Consider the following 20,412-nt stretch of genomic DNA (forward strand, 5'->3'; position numbering starts at 1 on the left):
AAAACGCTGTCAGTTCCACTTTTAAGACTCGTGTTATAGCTGCCAGAGCTATATGTCTTAGCTCAGTGGGCTAACACAAACAGGTCACATGCACAAACAGATAATGTCCTTTATTAGCATCGTTGGAGACTCTATACTATGTATTGAGGCAGAGGAGGAGGAGGAAAGTGACTGATTGGGTTGACATTTGTGTGTCATAGAAATGAATAAAGAAAGATAGGATCTGTGTGGTTTGTTGCGTGTGTGTTGACATCGTAGGAGGCTCTTCCTGTTTGTTGTTTATGTCTTTGTCTCCGTGACGATGCTAACGAAGCTTCTAAGATTCTTGGGAGAGGATGTTTTGGTCAGGCGTCATGCAGCCCCAATTTTTTTCTCATGCGGTCTGATGGTACAGTATGTTGTTGCTCTATCAAATTTGATTCATTCCAAGTCTGATTCATCTGCATCTTGGAGATGAGTGTTTTAACAGCAGTGGGAGTTTTTGGCAGTGAGGGACTCATCATAATTCTCAGAATAAAAAGTAAGAGATATTTAGAAGAAAACATCTGTCAGTATGACAACACAACTATATGAAAGTAGAAAATGTCCTTTGGCAGTAAACCTCTCACTCCCACCTCGACCCCTCTGATCGCTCTGAAAAGGTATTTTCCCACCTTTTAAACAATTTCTCTGTTGTAACTTATGATATTCGAAACTCCACAGCTAGTCTGGGTAAAAGGAGTATAGGAAATGTACTGCTATAAGTTGTAGATCATATGTGCTGAGAAGGAACAGTAAACACAACCATATTATTTAAAACCGTCTGCTACTATACTGATTGATATCATTATATCAATCATTATATCAGCCATACCAGACCCACATCATATTTACAAAAACAATCCTCCATTGCCATGAAAACCAATTTGAGGTCATCACCAACTGGAATTAACTCGGGGCTTGGTGAGGTAATGAGGTTAGAAATAAAAGATTTGGGATTTCATCTTTGTCTAAAGTAATTAGTTATATTCAGGACTGTTCCGGCCGTGGCTGAATGTCGAATCATCCTCACTGACTGACATATGGATGCGGGAAATTAAAATTACTGTCTTCAACCAATCAAAGCCTCTAAGTTGAATTTGAATGCTTTATCGAATTTGCATGCATAGCTAGCTGTCAATCTATCTGCTCTCTGGGCTGTAGCGGAAAATTTCAATCAATCAAGGTGGAATTATAATATCTCCCCATAACTGACATGGATTTTCAATCCGGCTATACAGAGTGCTGAGCTTTATTATTCTCTATGGACTTCCTAGCTTGGCTAAATATGTGTGACACATCTCAAAGACTATGGTATAATGTGACAGGGATATACTGTACTGACTTCTCTTCGGGACACTAGCTGAATAAGAAAAAGGCTAGTCAATAAATACAGTACAGTACTTGTGACAGGCCTTGTATTATTTTCTACTTTAGATCACAGAATACAGTTTCTTTTTTATGGGAGGCTTGTAAACGTATGACGTCACCAACAGGCTCTTGAACAGCTTCTATCCTCAAGCAATACGATAAATAGCTAACAAAATAGCTACACGGAACGAGTTTACCTTGTATCTTTATTGAACGTTTACTTTATTAACGTTTATCTTTATTTATTTGCAGTATTCTCTACGCACAGGGCCCTACACACTCACACACACTGTCACTCCAACACACACACACAAACACTCACTCCGTCGTTTTCTCACTCACACATGATATGCACGTACATTTCTACTGACTCTACACACCCGCACAACCACTCATATGCAAGCTGCTGCTACTCTGTTAATCTGACATCCTCTTGCCTAATCACCTCCATAACCCCAGTATCCCTGTCACCTTACCCCTATACACATCTACCTCCATAACCCCAGTATCCCTGTCACCTTACCCCTATGCACATCTACCTCCAAAACTCCAGTATCCCTGTCACCTTACCCCTATACACATCTACCTCCATAACCCCAGTATCCCTGTCACCTTACCCCTATACACATCTACCTCCATAACCCCAGTATCCCTGTCACCTTACCCCTATACACATCTACCTCCATAACCCCAGTATCCCTGTCACCTTACCCCTATACACATCTATCTCCATAACTCCAGTATCCCTGTCACCTTACCCCTATACATATCTACCTCCATAACCCCAGTATCCCTGTCACCTTACCCCTATACACATCTACCTCCATAACTCCAGTATCCCTGTCACCTTACCCCTATACACATCTACCTCCATAACCCCAGTATCCCTGTCACCTTACCCCTATACACATCTACCTCCATAACTCCAGTATCCCTGTCACCTTACCCCTATACACATCTACCTCCATAACTCCAGTATCCCTGTCACCTTACCCCTATACACATCTATCTCCATAACTCCAGTATCCCTGTCACCTTACCCCTATACATATCTACCTCCATAACTCCAGTATCCCTGTCACCTTACCCCTATACACATCTACCTCCATAACTCCAGTATCCCTGTCACCTTACCCCTATACACATCTACCTCCATAACTCCAGTATCCCTGTCACCTTACCCCTATACACATCTACCTCCATAACTCCAGTATCCCTGCACGTGTAGATATGGTATTGGAACTGACTTTTTAAATATTTCCTGTATATAGAATGCTTAATTACTTACTTTATTGTGTGTTTCATATTTCCTATTCATATTTCTCGTGTTTTTTTTCTAGTAATTCATTGTTATTGATTATTGCATTGTTGTGTTTTGAGTTTGCAAGAAAGGACTTTCACTGTACTTGTGCACGTGACATTAAAACTTGAAACGGAAACCGAAACTGTAGGAAGCAGAAAGATAAGAGCAGCTCTGACATGCTCTGTTTTCTGGAGATGTTTTTCCAAAAACTTTTGTAGAATTACAGCGTTTACATAAACGTCATCTAGTAGACGCTCTTATCCAGAGTGTCAGCATACATATTCATCCATTTTTTATACTGATCCCCTGTGGGAATCCAACCCACAACTGTGGAGTTGCAAGCGCCGTCCGTGCTCTACCCACTGAGTCACACAGGACCACTAAAGATGGAGACTGAAGATCAGCGACAAGCTGAATTTTTGATGTATACCTATTTTGATGTATTGCATATCATAGTAGCCACATCAACAGAAAATATCTACTGCCATAGCATGGCTGAATGTCACCGTTACCATTCACAGAACACAAACAGACTTTTACAATTCTATTTGATAAAAAAGGCTCAGACTATACAGGGAATAAGGTGCCCTTTCGGAGACAGTCTAGGACGAAACAACAAGAGCAAAGGAATTGAAAGAGGCGTCTTGGTCATTCAGACAGATGGCAGAGGAGACAGGAGTGTCTCTCAGAACGATAAGGTCCAGATAGAGAGAGCAGCCCAGTAGTAGTCAGAGCCAGCACAGATAACACTGACTACTGAACAGATGGCTACTCCCCCCTCCGAATACACCTGTCCTGTCCTGCTCACACAGATACAGGAAGTGGAAGGCTTTTAAGGTGTCACGCAACGCAAGGCATAAAAATGGATGGGCACCAACGTAAATGTCTGTCGACCGGCTGGCATGCCGCCAGGGACACTGCAGGTTGGACAAGGTCCTTGAAGGTTAAATACTGACTGGATGTGAATGGGTGTGACTTGGTGTTCTACAGGAGTAAATTAAAGATTGGTAAAGCGGCGAAGTATGTAAATCCAATCCATTAGTATGTGTGTGAATGTTGTAGCTATTGAGCGACTCGGTGGACCCATGGTATAGAAATGAGTGGGAGTTGACACATGAAGCCAATAGTTGAAGGCAACTCGGGATACGACGCAATGAGAAAAGACAAGCGGTGTGTGTGTGCGCGCGCACGTGTATGTGATGCCTCAAATCAGTATTTAAAAAAGCATCAGTGTCTCTGAGAAATGTGTATCTATTCTACAGTTCTCTCTCACTCACTCTCTCACTCTCTCACTCTCTCACCCTCTCACTCTCTCACTCACTTTGTACAAGGATAAGACAGAGTTAGCCTATATATAATTTAGTCTTTGTGCTCTGGGTAAAGGCTATGCTTGAACTCCTTTGAGGTGGACCCAGTGTTGTGGTAAACCCTAGCAGACATATGTGAAGCTTCCAGCCCTTTTGACCTCTGCTATATAGTCCCCAGGGAAACAACAACACACAAACCCACACACTGCCTGTAATTAACTACTAAACACACACACACTGTAATTAACTAGCTGAACACACACACACACACACACTGTAATTAACTAGCTGAACAGATGCCTGCTTATTCAACATCAGCCCTGAAAACTAAATTATGACTCTATAATAACCTTTTTCCTCCGATTTTGGTCAAAAGCTTTTACCCACGACCAGTAGAAATCAACTGAGAGGGCAGGGCCAGTTCCTTACTGTACATTAGCAGGATGTTAAGAGTGATATCGAATGAGAACATTCTCCAAACCGAAGTCAGAGACAAGCAGGGGATTGATCTTGTTATTCAATCCTGCTGCTATGTGAATATCATGTGCCTCGCTGCAAATGGATAAGCTCCATAGAAATATCCATGTGTTAACAGCAGAGGGAGAGACAGACAGACAGACAGACAGACAGACAGACAGACAGACAGACAGACAGACAGACAGACAGACAGACAGACAGACAGACAGACAGACAGACAGACAGACAGACAGACAGACAGACAGACAGACAGACAGACAGACAGACAGACAGACAGACAGACAGAGAGGAAGAGGTGAATGAGCAAGACAGAGGAGGAGAGGGACTGCATGACAAAAAGAAAGCTCAACTGAGACAGAAACACATCTACAACATAGAACTACTGTAGCTGTAACAAGACCTAGTTTGCTTGTGTATATTTTTTCGCAAGCTAGCCCAGGAGATCTGTTATATTCTAAGTGCTAAGAACCCAATCTGGAAATGTGTATGTTCGCCGGGAAAAAAATATGACTACCCATTGTTACAAAACTCTGGGTTTTGCTAAAGTATACCCCGTGATGCCTCACACATATACAGCTGGGGATGGAAGCAGAGGAAGCATCATCTGGGATGTTGGTAGAGAGAATATAAAAAACAAAAAAGAATACCAGATATATAATGTAGCAGCGATTCACATTACTCATGTTTCATGGGGGAACTACAAAGAGAAGGAGAGAGAGAGAGAGAGAGAGAGAGAGAGAGAGAGAGAGAGAGAGAGAGAGAGAGAGAGAGAGAGAGAGAGAGAGAGAGAGAGAGAGAGAGAGAGAGAGAGAGAGAGAGAGAGAGAGAGAGAGAGAGAGAGAGAGAGAGAGAGAGAGAGAGAGAGAGAGAGAGAGAGAGAGAGAGAGAGAGAGAGAGAGAGAGAGAGAGAGAGAGTCTTCCTCTGCAACACTGTAGCCATTCTGGATGAATACCATTGTATACAGTCCTACCCCCGGGGACCACAACACACTGAGACACAAAAAAAGGAGCAAAGGAATTTTATGTAAACAATAAATCATCTTTCTCTCATTAAAACAACAGAAGCAAAGCAGAGAATATTCACCTTTGGAACAGAATAGGTTGAAAATGACATTTTAATCCCTCTCTCCATTCCTCGTGAGGAAGAGAGATGTTGATTTATTGGAGTATCACCCAATGCAGTTCTGGTCCAGCTCCAACCCTCCCTTCAGCCCCACAGAGAACAGGGTTTATGGGCAGGCAACAGACCAGATGTCAGCCAAACCCAGGGACAAATGTGCACTGTGTAAATCTGCAGAGCCGCAATTACATGTTCCTCATCTGACATAATTCATATGATGAACATGGATTCAAGAAGTATTGACTCTGTGAAAACAGATGATATACATCTCCTAATGTATAATAATTGATGTAGCTTTTCCTATCCACTCTTCTACTGTACTGCTACCGCCCAAAAGGGACCAGAAATCATGACGACGGAACAAGATGTGGCTGTTGGCTGACTTCATGCAGTAAAGCTTCTAATATAACAGATGCAAAGTATATGAACAAACTAAGAAAAGAGGGTTCCTCAAGGGTTCTTTGGGAAGGGTAATGGTTCTAAGTGGAACCGTATTGATTTTGAGGACTTCAATGGTTCTTTGCAGTTCAGAAAAAGTGTTCTTTCCTCATTAGTGATAACTAAAATGTAGGTGGCAGAGGCTCATTCGAATATTTTTGTATTTTATTTGTGCTACCGTGAGTTAGTGTCATTCCAGTTTATCTAATATGTTGTGTCATAACATATTAAATGCAATTATGGCCAGTGACGGTGTCTTGTGAAAGACTCATGTTTCATTTAGAACCATGGCAGAGGTACAATGTGCGCAGTATGGGGGTGGCTGGGGAGTTCCAATAGAACGCAAGGCCTTTTGGGTTAGAGAGAGTAGGTGTGTCTGAACTTTTGACTGGTACTGTACGTACATTTGATATTTCAATTTTTTATCTATATATATACACTGCTCAAATAGATATATATAGATAAAAAATGGAAATATCAAATGTACGTATATATATATCTCTAGAGAGAGAGAGAGAGAGAGAGAGAGAGAAACAGAGAAACATTTGGTTTGTTAGAAATCTGTAGAAAACTGAAATACTACATTTACATAAGTATTCAGAACCTTTACTCAGTTCTTTGTTGAAGCACCTTTGGCAGCGATTACAGCATCAACTCATCTCAAGCTGTGTCAGGCTGGATGGGGAGCGTCCCTGCCCAGCTATTTTCAGGGCTCTCCAGAGATGTTCGATCCGGTTCAAGTCTGAGCTCTGGCTGGGCAACTCCAGGACATTCAGAGACTTGTCCAGAAGCCACTCCTGCGTTGTCTTGGCTGTGTGCTTAGGGTCGTTGTCCTGTTGGAAGGTGAACCTTTGCCCCAGTCTAAGGTCCTGAGGGCTCTAGAGAAGGTTTTTATCAAGGATCTCTCTGTACTTTGCTCCTTTCATCTTTGCCTCAATCCTGACTAGTCTACCAGTCCCTGCCGCTAAACAAAATCCCCACAGCATGATGCTGCCACCACCATGCTTCACCGTAGGGATGGTGCCAGGTTTCCTCCAGACGTGACGCTTGGCATTCAGGCCAAAGAGTTCAATCTTGGTTTCATCAGACCACATAATCTTGTTTCTCATGATCTGAGACTCTTTATGTGGCTTTTGGCAAACTCCAAGTGGGCTGTCATGTCTTTTACTGAGGAGTGGCTTCCGTCTGGCCACTCTACCATAAAGGCCTGATTGGTGGAGTGTTGCAGAGATAGTTGTCCTTCTGGAAGGTTTCCCATCTCCACAGAGGAACTCTGCAGCTCTGTCAGGGTGACCATCGGGTTCTTGGTCATCTCCCTGACCAAGGCCCTTCTCCCCCGATTGCTCAGTTTGGCCGGGCGGCCGGCTCTAGGAAGAGTCTTGGTGCTTCCAAACTTCTTCCATTTAAGTATATGGAGGACACTGTGTTCTTGGGGACCTTCAATGCTGCTTCAATGCTGCTACACTTCCCCAGATCTGTGCCTCGACACAATCCTGTCTCGGAGCTCTACAGACAATTCTGAATAATTATGTAAATAAAGTATTTCTGTTTTTTGGGGGGTTTTTGCAAAAATTTCTTACAACTTATTTTCACTTTGTCATTATCGGGTATTGTGTGTAGATTGCTGAGTTTTTTTGCTGAGTTTTTTTTTTAATACATTTTCGAATAAGGCTGTAACGTAACAAAATGTGGAAAAAGTCAAGGGGTCTGAATACATTCCCGAAGGCACTGTGTATATAAATATGTGTGTATAAGCTACAGTATACATTTAGCTAGACAAGAGTGGGAGGAGATGGACACACACACAATATATATATATACAGCTCTTATTTTGTATTTTATTTTTACATTTAATGTCATATCTGATGTTGTTGTCTATTAATGTTTTATATGTGGACCCCAGGAAGAGTAGCTGCTGCATGTGCAGTAGCTAACGGGGATTATAATAAACTAAACTAAACACTCAACCGCGCACACATACCCACTCTCACACACACACACACACACACACACACATTGCAACTTCTAGAAGTGACATATCCCTAGTGTGTGTTAAATGGAAGGTAAATGGAAGAGAATGAATCACAACAGGACAGTCTACAGTGATGCATACTAATCAGTATTTAACCCACGGGGAAACACAGGGCCTAGCTAATGACATCCATCTGGAGGTGGTATATGTGTGTGTGTGCGTGTGTGTGAGAGTGTGTGAGTGTGTGTGTGAGTGTCCTCCGTGGGTGTATGTAGATGGCAGGGTCATGGTTTACACCCCACGCTCTAAGCCAGGTAGACGGCAACATCGCTGTTTTTCTGTGCATTTTCTATTTCCTTTACCCCAATGTCTTGACATCAAACAAAGATGCACACCGATAATAATGTATATAACATGGCAGAGGTACAGTGTGCGCAGTATGGGGGAGGCTGGGTAGTTCCAATAGAACGCAAGGCCTTTTGGGTTAGAGAGAGAATCGGTCCAGGGTGAAGAGAGAGAGAAAGAGAGGCAAATCAAAATCAAATCAGCGTTTATTGGTCACGTACACAGTTCTGCAGATGCTATAGTGAGTGCAGCAAAATGCTTGTGTTACTGTGTGTGTGTGTGTGTGTGTGTGTGTGTGTGTGTGTGTGTGTGTGTGTGTGTGTGTGTGTGTGTGTGTGTGTGTGTGTGTGTGTGTGTGTGTGTGTGTGTGTGTGTGTGTGTGTGTGTGTGTGTGTGTGTGCGTGCGTGCGTGCGTGCGTGCGTGCGTGCGTGCGTGCGTGCGTGCGTGCGTGCGTGCGTGCGTGCGTGCGTGCGTGCGTGCGTGCGTGCGTGCGTGCGTGCGTGCGTGCGTGCGTGCGTGCGTGCGTGCGTGCGTGCGTGCGTGCGTGCGTGCGTGCGTGCGTGCGTGCGTGCGTGCGTGTGTGTGTGTGTGTGAGAGAGAGAGAGAGAGGGACCGTACTTGCGTTCTGAACAGTAAGCATTTTGGGTACGCAAAATAGAAAGCTTTATAGCATGTGAAATTTCAAAAATGTTGCATACTTTAAATGCCATTAGTACACGGTATGTAGTACTAGGCAAGACAGATATAGGCCACGGCCACGGGGAGAGAAAGAGGTAAAGAGGGAATGAGAGAGGAAAGCAGAGGAGAAGTATGAATCATTGTTGACTCAGCAGAAGGAGTCTGGTCAGTGTATGGAGGGATGGTGATTGGTGGATAAGGGGTTGGATAGAGGAATATGGATAAGCTTTATAAGGGTCAGAGGTTAGATAGAGTTGGATCGATAAGATTAAGGGTTATATAGAGCTAAATAGATAAGATATAGAACGTGTTGTACTGTACCTTTGGGCTGGCCGCGGCCCAACGTGACGAACCCGGAAGAGATGAAAGTATGAAGGTCGTGACCCCCACTGCTGCGGATGCTCTCCTTCCCGTATTGGAGACCTGCAAGAGCCAATCACAGAGTCAGAAACCTGGTGTAAACCTATAGGGACATCGAGGAGGAGTCTTCCAAAGACTGCTTACTTGCAAAGTTTCTCTTGTTGATCGAAGTACTAAATCTTTGGTCTACCGACTTTCATCAAAACCTCTTCTTTTGAATCACCTGAAAACAGCAGATACTTCCGATTACTTTGATTCTCACTATCACTGTTGCTATCAGAACCCCTTGATCATTCTCTCTTTAATATGGAAAATGAAAGAAAACTAGTGTAAATAAATAAATAAATAAACATGCTAATAAAAAGCCATAGATTGTATCTGCTCACAGGAAAGACCACTGTGAACCCAATCATGCTTCACTTACCAGAGGTTGCCATAGCTGCAGATATCATGTCTTAGGCTTACTGTACGTCTCGCCTGTATTATCCTCCCATTCCATTACCATGGAAATTGTGTTGCGAGCACTCACACACACACACACACACACACACACACACACACACACACACACACACACACACACACACACACACACACACACACACACACACACACACACACACACACACACACACACACACACACGATCCTTCCTGTCTAACCTTTATCATGGGTAGGCCATGTTCCTGACCCTAGAAGACAACCTGTGAATCCAAAGGACCTCTTCAGACCCAATCCCAATCCCCTTCTCCTGATTCTTTCCCCAACTTATTAAGGTGAGATAGCGTGAAGCGCCGCCACGGAAAAGGCTATGCATTACGAATGTATTGCCCTTGATAAAAGGATACGTGACTTTCACCTCCAATGATCACCTATGCATGTGAAAGATGTAGGAGATAGAGAGGTACCTTTGACACGTGATCACTTTTTTTGTACCTTCTCGAGTTCCCGGCTCTATATTCTTTTGTGAGCAGAAGAATGTTAATAATCAGATAATTTCATTATGGAATGAGAGGGAGAGGTGGTGTTGTGTAGCTCGGAGAGACTGGCAAGGTTATTCAACTCCAAGGGCGATTAAGCTTTACCACAGTGAGACAGGCGGGGGTAATTGACATGGTATAGTGGTTTTACAGCGTGGTCAGTTCCCTATCTACTGTGGAGGGGACATGGTGACATGCACATCCTCTGTAGCATGTACTGTATGTACTGCTCTCTCTCTCTCTCTCTCTCTCTCTCTCTCTCTCTCTCTCTCTCTCTCTCTCTCTCTCTCTCTCTCTCTCTCTCTCTCTCTCTCTCTCTCTCTCTCTCTCTCTCTCTCTCTCTCTCTCTCTCTCTCTCTCTCTCTCTCTCTCTCTCTCTCTCTCTCTCTCAACCTCCCATGCAGGGTAAGCGCTCAGCCTTTGTAACAACCAATCTACCCATGTTGTACTGTGCAATACTTATTTTTCATGTCAGAATTGTTGATCGCTCACGAAACCAACGGGTTAAATACTGTGTTACCTAGAACATAGTAGTGGATGCTTGATGTCATTATGCAAAATAGCTTCTAATTAACAAGAAGTAACTGTACGATGCTACACTTAAAGGTCTTCATAAGAGGAATTACACCCTCGCACCTGCCTCGCCACCCACACACCTCTCACATACACACACGACCATGCACGCACGCACACACACACACACACACACACATGCGCATGAGCACATGCACGCTCTGACACACACAACACAGGTGCACACAGGAGGTGGTTTATACTAACCATGTTGACACAGTCAGCATAGAAATACCCCTCTTTAAATGGAGGAGATGATTACCAAGCCCACAGGGAAGGAGAGAGGGAGGGAGGTCAGAGAGGATATGTAATAGCCATGCAGTCTTAGGATTAATTGTTGGAAGATTAGAAAAACAGAAAATGTCGAGAGAAAAAAAGTGCAGACTGAATCTGATTATGAAAAGTGCCAATCGGCGAACCATATCTTAATTAGACTAATTAAATCATAGTTTAGTAATCCAGGCAAAACTCATGCATGCTGTGCTGCCAAACTCTCCGAGCAATAGACACACACACACACACACACACACACATATACATACACATATACACACACACACACACACACACACACACACACACACACACACACACACACACACACACACACACACACACACACACACACACACAGCACTAAAGAGCTGTGGGAAATGTCCAAAAGTCATATCAAAACATGGTTGCGTAAAAAGCGAGAAGATGAAATGGTTGTCATTTGTATATAGTCACCATTAGCTGTTTGTGCATCAGAGTCATCATTGAACTTTGAATGTCAGAGAAACTGTTGTTGTTATTCTGCACACTACAATAAACATAACTTCCTCTATTCATTATGGACTTAATTCACATTTTTAGCAACAACCAACATACAGTAACAAAATCTGTATTTGCAGTGTAATGTAAATGTTTTTCCCCATGAGAGCTATACGGGTCCAAAAATAACTATTCATTCATTTTCTCTCGCTTTGTTTCTTTACTTCAAACCCAGAAGTACGTTTAACGTCAAATCTACTCAAGCCCTCTAAACTGAACAACTGTCAAGGACTTTTCCTTGTTGTGGCTGCAGGGTGTATAATGTTAACTCTCAGACCTAAAAACAGGTTTTGAAGCTTACAACTCAAGCAGAGTGGATGACAATATAAATAGCATGGTATCCTATTCTGCTGTCTGCACAGTTTGCTCCGGGATCTGTTTTTAAAAATGCCCGGACGGCGGGACAGGTTTTCTGGCAATCTACCAAGGATACCTGTGACAAGCCCGGCCTGCATTTTTAGGAATTTATCTAAAACTATGCTAAGAAAATCTGTTTTCTCTGTTTTTTTGGCAAAGTGGGTTTTCTTGTGATGTGGAAAACCACGGCATTCCATGTTAGGATTAGAGGGGATGGTGTGGTCATTTCATCTCTTGGCTCAGTTAGAGAGGGTCCTCTGAGGCCTCTCCAGACTTTTAGCTATACCTGGTTACCGAGGACTCTGGGACATCTGATTTAAGAGACCCGAGGGGCTCGTCTTGGAAGGCTGCGGCGTGTGTGCAGGGTTTCTTTCATTTATTCATTTATTTGTGTCTTTCTTTCATTCTGTTTCTTTCTTTCTTTCCGTTCTCCATGTTCTGTCTATCTAACTGTGTCATCCTCAGCGGGGACATCTCCCATAGAAATAAATCTTCTCCTCAGGAGCACTACAATACTGTATTATACTGGATGCGCATCTTGCCACACATGAATATGCATTTTCACTGCGAGTGAGTGGTTTCTATCTCTCTCTCTCCCTGTGCTGCTGTACCACCGATCCTGATCCTGTTAGTGCATAGAAAGGCAACTCCCAATTTATACCCACACATTACCCATGCCATCTCTCTTCTGCCTGTCACTGCCTTTCATGTCCACAGGACTGCCTGGTCCACAGTGTAGGGCGAGCTGGGCTTGGATGGGATAAGCTAGCCTACATGATGAGCTATGTTCACTAGCTAACACTAACAACGATTGTGTGCAGGAAGGCAGGCAGACAGAGACACAACCAGACAGGCAGACAGAAAGGCACAGAGAGAGCGAGATGCTTGACCTCCGCTGAGTTTGACTTCCCACAAGGTCATCCAGTTGGGTGGGTGCATTCCCCCTGTGCCTTGCACGGCTCGGTGGGCCACAGCATTAGGACCAGATTGATACAGTGAGTCAGGGAGACAGACAGGGCCGCTGACTGGGAGCAGACTGGGGTCGACAGACCGGGGTCGACAGACCGGGGTCGACATGGCCCGCCATGCTCTGCAACCTAAATGCACTGGTCTGAAACCTGACACACTTGTTTGCCTAGCCTGCACATCTGTTTGTCTGTCCCGCTGTGTGTCTCTGCATGTCTTTTGTCCACGCGAGTGGATTTTTAGGTCTTTCTCTGTCTGTCTGTCTGTCTGTCTTCCCTTTCTCTTGTTGTGTTGAGGTACAGAAGTATGGGTTTTCGGATACGGCCACAGTCTCTTCCTCTCTCCACTCTTTTTCTGTCTTACTGTGTATCTCTCAAACTCCTTTCTCTTTTACTCTTTCTCTCCCTCTCGCTCAACTCAGACATGCCTCACACTCACAGTAAACATGAGACAGGTTTGTGGTTGGAGGATTGTATCTCTTCAGAGATCCCAGAACCGAGATTTTACACCCCCTGTCAGTGTTGTTCTGTTCCCACTTCCCAGCCGTGTGGTTGAATCCCATTCCCATGCGTGCCGAAGCGGTCACGGCCTCGCTGCGGTCTGTGTTTCAGGGTGTCATCCTTGGCTGACTCACCCTCTGAACTACTCAGCGTACACCGTTTCCACCCTGCCACAGACGGCCCGGCCCTGTTCCCTCACCAGCCACAATGATCTACACTAACAGGGCCTCTGTCTGTCTTTCTTCCTCTCTCTACTGTCTCTATCCCTCTCTTCCTCTCTCTACTGTCTCTATCCCTCTCTTTCTCTCTCTCCCTCTTGTTCCCACTCGTACACAAATCTGATGATTATGGGATGTTAACATAGGAGATTACACCATTGACAGGGAGAGCAGCATGCCGTAGACACACAATGTGTGCACTCATACACAAAGGATAAGAGACCACTGACACGTATCAATACAGTAACAGTCTCGTGCAGTTGATTAAGCAGGTCAAAGTCATGAAGGATAAAGATGATGCACAAACACATTCACACACTTCACACACTATTCTCATACCGCTTCACAAATTTGCCCATCACCAATTTGTCTTTGAAGATATGTACCCAAAACAGTAGAATATATGTAGCATACTATAAAGGTAATGTACCGTGGTTGGACTTGGACTGGTGGACAGGGGTGTAGTGGTTCTTGGAGGAGGTTCGTTGAGGAGTGTTGTCTTTGGGAGAGCCGTTCATCGCTGCAAAGTTCTCACAGTCGTACTGAGATATGGGAATGGGCCCCTGCTGCCTCAGGATGTCTGCAAGGGCCCTGGGGACACACAGAGTGAAAACGTTGAATATTTTGGGCACCAAATGTCACTGTTACTACTATTTAGCTAACTTCTCCAAGCAGCTACACTAAACTCCAAAGTGAGTGAGTCTTCTTGGCACTGAAGGGTTACAGAGAACCATTAATAAAACAGTAGAAACAGAAACAGAGTTGTGTGTATGAGAAGCAGTTCTAATTAGGTTGAATGGTAGTGTTTTTCAGGCCGACACCAGGTGTGTATGGAGGTATGGTACCCTCGGGGACGAGGAGGAGAGGGAAGAGAGGGAATAGAAAAACTCAACAGCCTCATGAAAGAAAACAACCACAATATTAGATTTTTTTCTGGCAGCACTTCGGAAGAGGAGGAAATAAAATGATGTTTGCATTGCTGCGGTTGCTCAAAGCCTCGTGCATGACAAATATCTCTACAGCATAACCTTTGCTGCTCTATAAATATTGTTCCTGTTTCTTAGTTATTTCACACCTGTGTCTTTCAGTTAGGTACTTTAACATTGGATTTGCTGTTGTGCAGATGTGTCAAGCAATTATTATTATTCTTATTATTTTTAAATTTAAACTTTATTTAACTAGGCAAGTCAGTTAAGAAAAAATGATTAGTTACAATGACGGCCTACCCCGGCCTACGCTGGGCCGATTGTGTGCCGCCCTATGGGACTCCCAATCACAGCCGGATGTGATGCAGCCTGGATTCAAACCAGGGACTGTAGTGACGCCTCTTGCACTGAGATGCAGTGCCTCAGACCGCTGCGCCACTCGGAAGCAATTATAATGATCCTTTGACCTTAACGTGATACATTATCCACTGTCTCTAGCTTACGCCTGTGTTGAGTCATGCATGTAGGAAAGGACCATGCGTCATAGAGGGAGAGTACAATGTTTGTCAGCGGTTGCTCATCGATGTCTGCTCTCCAACATGTGTTGTCCACTAGTCTGTGGTAACTGTAATGTGGCAAAGCCCAAAGGGACCCGGGAAACAGCTGAGAAAACACACGGAAGCTTACACACATAACTACAAACAGCTACTTGGTGGAAATCTCCAACATAATGCTGATTAACCCTTGTCAGTTCACCACTGCAGGCTGAGAATGCACACACCACCACCACTGAGAAAGTGTTGGTATGATAGGTGGTATGGGAGTGGGGGGGCTTGAATAGAAGTTAGATTTTTAAATTTTATGGTCTATAACAGTCAACTGATAACAAACTGGTTTGACTTGACATAGCAAAGGCCTTGACATTTTATGAGTATTTTTACGAGGGAAACGTGGATAGACATTGCTGTGTGTCTGGATTTATCCGTTTCCATTTTAAGGGATGATGCATCATCAGTGCTCTCCGCATTATTACATCGGGTTTACGATGCAGAAACCAGATTCATCACAACACCTGCAATGAAACATGCTCAAAAAAGACATAAAATATGCATCAGTAGCATCAGTAGGATCATTCCCTCACCCACATACCTGATTTGCCAGCCAACAAGCCTGGCTATCCAAATCATTTAGATGTTTCCCTTTGAACACCTCTGCATTTTTTTTCGGCTTTCATGTGTACAATACTGTATTAATGGCCTTCCGGCATTTAACCTCAATTCTGTATAATCCAATAGAATATAATTGTTTTAATATATGCACCATTTGAACTATGAGTGGGTGATAAGGTCATTTTTATAAGCAGTGTCAGACTGTATTGGCAGGACATATCTCTACCTGGTTAAAAGTCAGATGTTTTCTCATATAAAAGACTTTCATTCCAAAACGCAAAATATCCATTTTCAAAAATGTTGGTAAATTGACATGAATTAAAAACACATCTTGTGAAAGAGATAGAGCTAATCTTTTTTCATCGTACCATATCCACCCCTAACATCCAAACTCCAATAGAAAAGTAGCCCTATTGGGTTTAAAAAAGGTTACATGTAATGAAGTATCAATATATATATATATAAATAAAAACTACATTGTGCCAATATCACATAGCAGATGTGTTGTATCCAGAAGGTTAACAGTGTATACAATGTGTGTTTTCTTTTGGTAATTTAAGCAACTTTTGCAACAATCGCAAATCATTTGCTGTTCAATTATGGATTGGTTGAATGCTTATTGCCTGAGTGACAGAGCTCACTGTTTGCAGCCTCCGTACGTTTGCAGTGTTTCCCATGGCTGGGGTTCGGATCAAAGAACCCTACAAAGGAGTTCTTTATAGAACGTTTAGGGGTGCCATATATGGAGCAAGCAGAGCCAGAGCCATATATAGTGGGGTCCGAAATGATTGACACTATTGATATACAAACATGAGCAATAACTGTATAAAAAAAATATTCAAATACTGAGCTATGTTGTATGCTCCAAGAAATTGGGACATTTTATTATTTTATACTAATACAATCGCCCAGAGAAACAGATTTGTTTTTTCTTAAACGGTATGGGTCAAAATAAAGAAAGTAGTCCAAAATGTAGTATTTGGTCCCATATTCCTAGTCTGCAATGACTACATCAAGCTTGTGACTCTACAAAATGTGTTTCCTGTTCGTTTTGGTTGTGTTTCAAATGATTTAGTGCCCAATAGAAATGAATGGTAATTATTATAAAGGAATGGTAATGAAGTATTATCCGTTATCATGGTAGCATTCACATGAATGTAGAAGTGTTTAGAGACATATTCTATTCTTATTTACAATAAAAGTGACTCCAAAATGACACAATACATTATTTACCATTCATTTCTATTGGGCACAAATCTAATCTCAAGCACATCTAAATCACATCTAAAGTTAACGTTTAAAAAGTATGAGAACTGCCATAATTCACACACATAGAAAGGGACCCATTCATGTCAGATATAACAATTGACACGTGACACCTCACAGTAGGCTGAACTATGACCTCTGACCCTTAATTGCCATGTAGTAATATAGTCAGTCTACTGTACAACTGTTCCAGGTGCGGCTAGTGTTCTTAGTTCAAGGGTCAGACCTCTTGGCATATTGGGGCTGGGGGCTGTGGATACGCCCCATATTAGCTAGGCCATGTTATACGGAAAACTGAACATTTCAATTGACAGGTTGATAATCCATAATATATTTTATACTGCATGCGAACATGATTTCATTACAGAATAATATGTTTAACGACATTGACATTTTTGTCTCAAGACATTAAAGTCCAGATCATGTTGCGGCACACATACGAGCGGGCTTTGCACCCAAGCAGACGTTCATTAATTCAGTCATTCTGACTTACCTATGGATATTCATTTCCTGAGGTGGCTCTGTGGCTTTGTCGTAGGCAACTTTAGCCGAAACTCCCACCACTAAAATAAAAGCTATGATCCCACAGGTGATGTACACCGCGGTGTTCGTCTGGTCCATACTCGGGTCAAAAGGCTGTCCCGTCGAGGCTGGCGACGGGGGAGGCGTTTTCACCCAGTCCGGCGTGTTGTAGTTTTTACAGCTTGACTGATCCACTCGTTTTTCTTTTTCCTGGCAACAGAACCGCAGGAAGCAGGACCCGCAGCAGTAGCGGTGAACCGTGTTGTTACACGCAAACTCTCTATCAAATTGTCCGCTCACGTCGTAGTAACCCGTGCACATATCGTAGTCCTTGGTCGTGTTCTTCTGCGGCGCAGCGGTGGGGACCGCCGCGGTGATGTTGGCTTCTTTTGCCTTGGGAGTCCGCTTGGTCTCCGTCTTCACTTTCTTGCCTCCCGTGGCGGCGCAGAAAACGCTCAGGGGATCCAGGTATATGAGGAGCAGCAAAAGGTGCCGTATCCCCATGGTGTGTCTAACCTGTCAATTCACTTCTGACGCGACGCTTGTGTTCTTTTCTGACTTGGTACTTGAAGTGAATGTGATAGGGCTCTTAGTCTGTCAAGGCAGTTGCAACCCTGGCATCCGCCACTCGCGTTGGTCCCCTCAGTATCGATACTGTTACCATACTGGGTAGAAGAGTGAGTTAAGTTTAACATTAATAGCAGAGCTTCTGCAACCCATTGCTCTCTGATAGGAGGGTCGAGAGCCGGGGACTTTGTGCTTTCCGCCGGGTTGGAGGTTCTGAAATCGGCCGGGTGTCGCTGTCCAATGTCCTGATTTCTGTGGCGCGCCTTAGGTCGAGCTGTCTTTAAACAGTAGGGTTTGTGCGCACATCTTGCTGTGGTGAAAGTTGCGCTGTAGAGGAAACAAGCAAAACGCGTCATTAGCCATTATCCGCACGTCAAGGGTGGCGCATTAAGTCAACCAACTATTCAGCCACGCGATGGAAAGCACTCATTTATTTCTGAAAAGCGTTTTTTTTTGTCACGTCCCTTTCGTGAAGTATTTGCCATTCAGGGCGTCTGGGCTTATCATATTGGCTGCATGCAGTCAATACGTGCGTGTTTAAATCCCTTTCAATGCACAGACGTTGCAACTGGAAATATCCAAATGCATACAATTCTAACAGAGTAGAACCAATATGTACAAAACTGTTTTAATTGCAGCCAAATATTTGTTTTTACTCAGTAAAATATCGCCAACGAATAGCCTATTTCAATATATTAGACTGCATAAAAGTAAGGTATTTCATTTTATCTTACAGGAAAAAGCACAACACAACGCAATGTAATGTAGATATCTGCATATTAAGCTGAGGCACAAGCAATAGGTCAAAGTTAAAGTTTTGGTGATAAAACCTACCTCTATCAAGATTGCTGTTGACTTGCTTGCTCTCTGTCTGGCGCGGAGAGAGTGAATAGAATATCAGAGCTCAGCAAGAGACCACTTTCCACTTCTCCCCTCCCTTCCCCGTCTCTCTTTTTTTCTCCTCCCTCCCTTCCTTCGTCTCCCTTTCAAGGCGTCCACATACATAGGTTCGGTTTGCTTCTAGCAGAACTCAGCTAGGCGAAGCAACCATCTGTGCTCTCAAACTCCCTAAAGACCTTTGCTTGAAAAACGAGAAATAAGCGGCAATATTACAATATTACAATATTAGCTACCATAGTCACAACATAGCCAGAAACACGGGATAAATATTTTAATTTACATGTCCGCATCATTTTATTATAATTAATTTTGGAGTAGAATTTCATTTGAATAAGTCACCAGAACTGACCTTCTCACAGTCATTCATTATAGATTCTGTGAGTTTTGCCTATTAGTGACACACTGAGAAAACACATAAGACAGTGTGTGTGTGTGTGTCAGAGAGAGAGAGAGAGATCCTCACATGCCTGCAACAGTTGACTGATCACAAAGCCAGGAAGCAGTTGCTTAGTAACCACGTTTTACTATGCCATCCATCCTTGTTGTGATGAAAAATGTAAACCTCCCGATAGTAAAGAGCTCCTCTGGACTAGAGGGATGGATGTGCTCTGAGACATATGCACGGTCTCAGATGCAAACTGTACTGTACTCTCTATCTATTTTATATATATAATAAACAGCACAGACTGCTGCTAAAGCACAATGAGGTAATGGAATAGGCAAGCTGCTTAACACCCCTCTGAAAGCACACATTTCATAAGTGGGCTATGTTTTCTCATTAATTAGCTTTTATTTGACCAGGGAAGTTGACTGAGACAGAACACATTCTCATTTACAACAATGATCTGGGGAAGATTTGTAGGGAACTGGAGAGGTTTGTCGAATGAGCCACTTGGAAACTGGTGAGAATGAAAAGCGCAACTAAACCACATGTAAAGATAAGAAGTTTAACCAAATCTGAATTGGCTTCAGTGCTCATGTAGTTTGAGGGGTGAATGTGGCACATAGGGATGTGTGAAACTTACTTCTGACCTGCCATTTACACTGTAAAAGTGGCACTCGCTTAGCCACGCTTGCCTTGCCCTCGTGTGGGTGCTAACAAGCTAGCAAGCAAGCTTATAAAGTGAATGGCTTCCGATGTTTCAATGTCGCTCCCTAGTGTAAATGGCCTGTCAGCCTGAAGTGTCGTGCGCCAGTGAAAAGCTAGTAAGATGCTTCAGGAGGTTGGTCACGTGTGTTAGCAAGGCAGAGGTCCTGAGTTGGAG

At 43.4% G+C, this 20,412-nt stretch overlaps 1 protein-coding gene across 5 annotated transcripts in view; it reads right to left on the reverse strand.

Annotated features, from left to right (window-relative positions):
• Nucleotides 1-19,171, reverse strand: part of LOC139580789 (protein shisa-6-like) — a 72,933-nt gene extending 53,762 nt beyond the window's left edge. For all 5 annotated transcript variants that reach the window (XM_071409801.1, XM_071409800.1, XM_071409799.1 and 2 more), the window contains exons 1-4: nt 19,082-19,171; nt 17,652-18,574; nt 14,228-14,388; nt 9,352-9,453 (exon numbers count right to left, since the gene is read on the reverse strand). In XM_071409801.1, the coding sequence (XP_071265902.1) occupies nt 9,352-9,453; nt 14,228-14,388; nt 17,652-18,184 (796 nt within the window). In that variant the 5' untranslated portion in view covers nt 18,185-18,574; nt 19,082-19,171. The remainder of the gene's footprint in view (nt 1-9,351; nt 9,454-14,227; nt 14,389-17,651; nt 18,575-19,081) is intronic.
• Nucleotides 19,172-20,412: the final 1,241 nt, after the last annotated feature.

The sequence above is a fragment of the Salvelinus alpinus genome, chromosome 7 (assembly GCF_045679555.1).
Source record: "Salvelinus alpinus chromosome 7, SLU_Salpinus.1, whole genome shotgun sequence".
Taxonomy (NCBI): domain Eukaryota; kingdom Metazoa; phylum Chordata; class Actinopteri; order Salmoniformes; family Salmonidae; genus Salvelinus; species Salvelinus alpinus.